General features: G+C 59.2%; 1 protein-coding gene across 1 annotated transcript in view; it reads right to left on the bottom strand.

The window, feature by feature from the left end:
* Window positions 1-2758: 2758 nt before the first annotated feature.
* Window positions 2759-5270, bottom strand: part of VPS37C (vacuolar protein sorting 37 homolog C (S. cerevisiae)) — a 4248-nt gene continuing 1736 nt past the window's right edge. The window contains exons 3-4 of the mRNA XM_006899842.1: window positions 4563-4645; window positions 2759-3478 (exon numbers count right to left, since the gene is read on the bottom strand). Coding sequence (XP_006899904.1) covers window positions 2759-3478; window positions 4563-4645 — 803 coding nt within the window. The remainder of the gene's footprint in view (window positions 3479-4562; window positions 4646-5270) is intronic.

Here is a 5270-nt window from a genome sequence, read left to right as displayed (position 1 = left end):
GTGCTGGAGGTGAGGCCCTCAGGGGGACACTACCTGGCACAGTGCTGGAGGTGAAGCCCTCAGGGGGACACTACCTGACACAGTGCTGGAGGTGAAGCCCTCAGGGGGACGCTACCTGACACACTTCTGGAGGTGAAGCCCTCAGGGGGACACTACCTGACTCAGTGCTGAAGGTGAAGCCCTCAGGGGGACACTACCTGCACAGTGCTGGAGGTGAAGCCCTCAGGGGGACACTACCTGACACTGTGCTGGAGGTGAGGCCCTCAGGGGGACACTACCTGACATAGTGCTGGAGGTGAGGCCCTCAGGGGGACACTACCTGACACAGTGCTGGAGGTGAAGCCCTCAGGGGCACACCATCTGCACAGTGCTGGAGGTGAAGCCCTCAGGGGGACACTATCTGCACAGTGCTGGAGGTGAGGCCCTCAGGGGGGCACTACCTGACACAGTGCTGGAGGTGAGGCCCTCAGTGAGAAGACACTATAAAAACGATGAGGCAGGAATTGCCTCCTCAAAGCAGAGTCCGTCTTTATGATGTTGTTGAAGTAAAGTTTCACCCAGTGAAGCACCTTCCTTTACTCATGTGGCAGGACTCAAAATGAGGAAAGACAGCTGCAAATATCCACTAATAAATGGAATGTGGAATATCTGATGTATGAACCTAGGATAATTTGAAGTTGGATCAGAAAGTCTAGTCCCTGGGAGCAAATGCGGCCATGCTTGGAAAAGAGGAGGGTCAGCAAAGGAGAGGGAGAGGGGGAGCCTCAATGCAGTGGACCCACTGCAAGAACAGGCTTAAGCACCAGAGATCTGGACGATGGCGCAGCCTGGAAGGTTCCACTCTGCTTTACACAGGGTCACAGTGAGCTGAAGAACTCAGCCGCACCTCACAACACGTCATCTCGTTTAGGCTGAGTGCTGTGGGGAGCTGGTGCGGGAAATCTCATGGAATATGAGTCTCAGCCCTCAACACCTATTCGGAAGCAGGAGTGGCCTGGGGCGTCCTGCATGGGCAACCTGGTCTCCCAGTTCCCTGACGTGCCTTTCCATCCTTTCCTTTAAAAAAACAAACCACCAAAACCCTAACTCAGAGGGGTGCTCTGGAGGCGGTAGCCGTCTGAGCTGGTGCCACAGTTTAAGGACTGCTGTCCCGATGAGCACGCCCTGCAGTCCTAGTCTAGAAACAGGATCACAGGGACACACACTGTACACCCCAGGGTGGTCAGGGACCCGCTGACAAAGCAGACATCCTCGGCCTGGCGAGTGCACCTCGCAAGCTGGGCTAAGGACGCCCCCTGGTGGACCAGACCCCAGTAGAAAGACGCCTGGAAAGGGAATACAGCAAAGGGCAGGGAAGTGAAACAAGCCAGGCCCCGGGGGTGAAGGGGCAAAAGCTCCACAGACGATCCAGACAGACGGAGAGTAGACACCAAGGATCAGCAGTGATCTGGGCAGGGTGGGAGGAAAATCAATGCCCCCAGTAAGCAACTACAGCTTCACTTCAAAACTACAGGAACCACAAGCATTACCTAGAATTCATCAAAGTTTATTATGGCAATTAATCACACAGACGTCTGGTAATCATACATCCAGTTCTGAAGCATTCGACCAGTCAACCCATTAGTGATTTCTCTCTATAAATAACTTATGAGAAGCAAGCATAGTTGACAAGAAACCGACATCTGGCATCTTGTTCCACATGCCTGAGTGGCATGCAGACCGGGCGGGTGGGCGCAGGCTCCGGGAGGTCGAGTTTGGCCCCCAGCACCCCAGATGCTGGCCATGCAGCAGTGGACACATCAAGGCACAACTTCCTGCCGGGCGGCGGCTCCCGGGTCAGCCTTGGGGGACCTGGTTTGCATCTGAACCTGGGAGCTAGTGCGGCCTTCATCACACCCCCTCGGTCTCCTGGTCACGATTACTTGGGCACAACTGAGGCCCCACGTGTGCTGGGAGCCGTGGGAAGCCCAGTCTCTGCCCTTTGGAGCAGACAGTTTGTAGACGAGACACAAAGCAGTGAACTTGGACACAGACGATGGTGTTCTAGAAAGCACCATTTGGATGTTACTGTTGGGCGTGCCGTGTGTCTCAGGAAGGGAGAATGGAGTGGGGGTGAGGGGGCTGCCCAAGAATGAGGCCCAAGGCACTAAAGGGATAGATGTGAGACAAGCTTCTCTGACAACTTATTAAATTATGGCTTTAGGAGACTTACAGATCTGTCTCTCTAGTCCAGCCCTCCCTGCGGTGCTGGGGCAGGTGGTCCTTGACCGGACAGGACAGACAGGAGCTGCACCCCCTGGTGTGGAAACCACAGGAACAGCCAGACCCCAAAAGAGAAGGGGCAGGTGAACAGGGGGCTGGAGACCTGGGGCCACAGTGGCACTGAGATTATTTGTATACATTGGTTCAGGGACCTGTGAGCACAGGTACACGTCAGTCACATGCACATGACCACAGAGACGTCCACAGAGAGGTGACCTCCCAGCCTGGCAGCACCGTGTGGCAGGGGGCACTGAAGCCAGTCACTGAAAGGCACCCCAGGAGGACTGGCGTCTGGAGGCGAGTAAGTGGGAAAGTGGGGCTGCCCAGTGCCTTTCAGGGCCGCAATCTGCAGGCTGGTCTGTGCCAGATTCTGGGCACCACAGTGGGGCGCCAAGCCTGCAGATTCCACTTCCACTTTCACCTTGAACTTCAGCGATGGAGGGGCAGAGGCTGTGGTAGAGGTGTGAGTAGGGAGCTGCCGAGGGCAAGCTGGAGTCTAGTACCCTGGCCAGCCGGGACCCTGAGGGGGCGGGAAGCCGTAAGGAGGGGCTGGCCCTGGCGGATAGGGGGGTTGGGGCTGTCCTGGGAAGCTGGGGAGAGGTGGCTGAGTGGGGTACGGAGGCTTCCCTCCTGTGGAGAGGTAGGGGGGCTGTTGTTGAGGATAACCAGGACTAGGGGCTCGGCCTCCAGGCAAGGGGTACCCGGGGCCAGAGGGAGAGCTGCCAGCCGGGGCTACGGGATAGCCAGGCCGGGGTGGTACGCTCCTCTGAGGGGACCAGGAGTAGCCCCCCACAGGCCTGGCTCCTGGCTGTGTGGGTGGGAAAGTGGGCCCGGAAGGCACACTGTAGGAGAAGGAGGGCTGGGAGACTACTGGGAAGGGGGCTGGCGGCAGCGGCCCCCGGGCAGTGGGGCCCACAGGCATTCCGGGGGACGGGCTGTAGGGCAGGGGGTAGGAGGGGACGGCAGGCAGCTGAGGTGGCTGCGGCTGCTCCTCAGCCACGGGCGGTGTTGCCACAGGAGCGGGGCGAGGTGGAGGCAGTGGCCGGGGCGGCAGGGCATCCACAGCCGGCTCCTGGGGTGCCTGGGGCTTCCGCACCACTTCCTGCAGCTTCTCTACGCGGACACGACGCAGGTGAGACAGCATCCGCATGGAGGAGAACTTCTCCAGGAACGTGTCCAGGGGTACCTCGCCCTCTAGGAACTTCTCAGCCATGGCCTGGGAGACGGACACAAAGTGTGCTGAGTGCCCGCTCACCCCGGGGCACAGACCACACTCTACACCTGGGCGCACCTCTGTCGCCTATGGCTCTCTGGCCACCAATGGGGATTTTTCTCACCAGTCTGTCGGAGGGTAGGGACCTACTTTACCCTAAGTGAGGTGACCTTTGACCTTGGCTCTGGAGACATAACCCTGAGAAGAAGTGAAGTCAGCCTCCCAGGCCAGCCCTGAGGATTCTGTGCGGCTGGGAGAAAGCTGGACACCAGAAAGGACCCCCGAGTGAGACCAATATTTGCTAGCTCCAGGAGGCTTGACAGGACCTGTGACACAGGGCAGAGCTGCCCGGGGGCCGAGAACCTGAGAGTCGTCTGAGGAGGTCAGCACGTCCCTCAGAACATGGATGTCCCCTGCTGGGGCTCTCCCCACCCCGTGCATCTCACGTACGCCCTGTGGCTGTGCGCAATCTCTGCGTGCTTTCAACTCAGCGCTCAGAAAGTCAGGGAGTCGGACACTCCTCAAACTTGCATCTGGCAGAAGATCCTTTTAACTCCCTCCAAGAGGCGAGGGCATGGCCAGGACGGAGTGGGAATGTGGGGGCAGGATGCACCTCCCGGGGCCTGGAGCCAGGCCCCCCTCACTGGGTGTCATGCAGGCTGAGTTGATCTGTCTTCCTCACTCTGGTGGCAGCTCCCGGGGGACAGGGCTGTCTGCTGACATTAGGACTGCATTCCCACCTGGTGCCGGCTCAGGTGACCTATGTGCTGAATGACCTGAGGAGCCCAGACACTCTGAGGATGCCTTCGCAAATGACCTGGGAGGGCCCAGGACACTCTTCATGCAAAGAAGGGGCATGACCTGTCAGCCCACAGAAACTAGGGATGCTTAAGACAAGGGGAGCTGAGACGAGGTAGCAGGGATTGAGGGGCTGGAGGTGAACCCCACTGCTCGGTTCCCTGGTCTCTCAGCCGGCTCACTAGTGCCCGGAGAGCTCCACAGGACTGTGCACCTGCCCTCTGGCCAGAAACTGCCCCTACCCTCACTTTGTGCACTCCGAGCTCCAGCAGGTGGGGCCCCCCCTCACCTCGGACTCCTCTTCGATCTTCATGCCCTCCACCTGCAGGAGGTCCAACAAGGTTTCTGGCTGCAGCGCTGAGGAAAATTTCTCTGGAAGAGAAGGCAGCAGTCTCAGTGCTGTGACAGCACAGTCAGGTTCACTGTGGTGACAAGCGGAACTGTCGAGAAGGCAGTACCTCTGAGCAGGGTGACCTGGGGCTGGGGTCTACGCAGCGGGCCTTCCAGCCCTGCCCCGAGATCACGGCCCTGCACAGCGACCCAGTGGGGCCCGTCCAGCCCCCTGCTGTCTGCCTGCAGTGCCCAGGCGGGAAGTCACAGGCCTCAACACCTTCCCCGCCCAGTCGTGTCCTGCTCCACATCACCCCTGTGCATCTCACAGGGAAATGGCTTGAGCCTGTCGAGTTCCCTCACCTGCTAAGACCAAGACACCCCAGCCCCCCACTCTACAGAGACCAGGTCTTGGGGCACAGAACCAAGCCGGCTCTGTCCAGGGCGGAGGCTCAGCTGTCTGAATGCAGTGCAGGCTTGAAATACAAACCCCAGTTGACCATTGGCAACTGTGACCCGAGTCTCTGCGCCCCATTTCTCTCCTTGGTGAAAGGAGAATCACAGTGGGACTGCCCACTGACCACGCTGGCATGGGGCTGGGGTTAAGGCAGGGCTGGGGAATTAGACAGGGCAAGGCTGAGTATGGGGTGGGGCAGGGCAGGGCTTG

The sequence above is a fragment of the Elephantulus edwardii genome, unplaced genomic scaffold, assembly GCF_000299155.1.
Source record: "Elephantulus edwardii isolate Elephantulus edwardi_28Jun2011 unplaced genomic scaffold, EleEdw1.0 scaffold00268, whole genome shotgun sequence".
Classification (NCBI taxonomy): Eukaryota; Metazoa; Chordata; class Mammalia; order Macroscelidea; family Macroscelididae; genus Elephantulus; species Elephantulus edwardii.
This window is presented reverse-complemented; position numbering and strand designations above follow the sequence as displayed.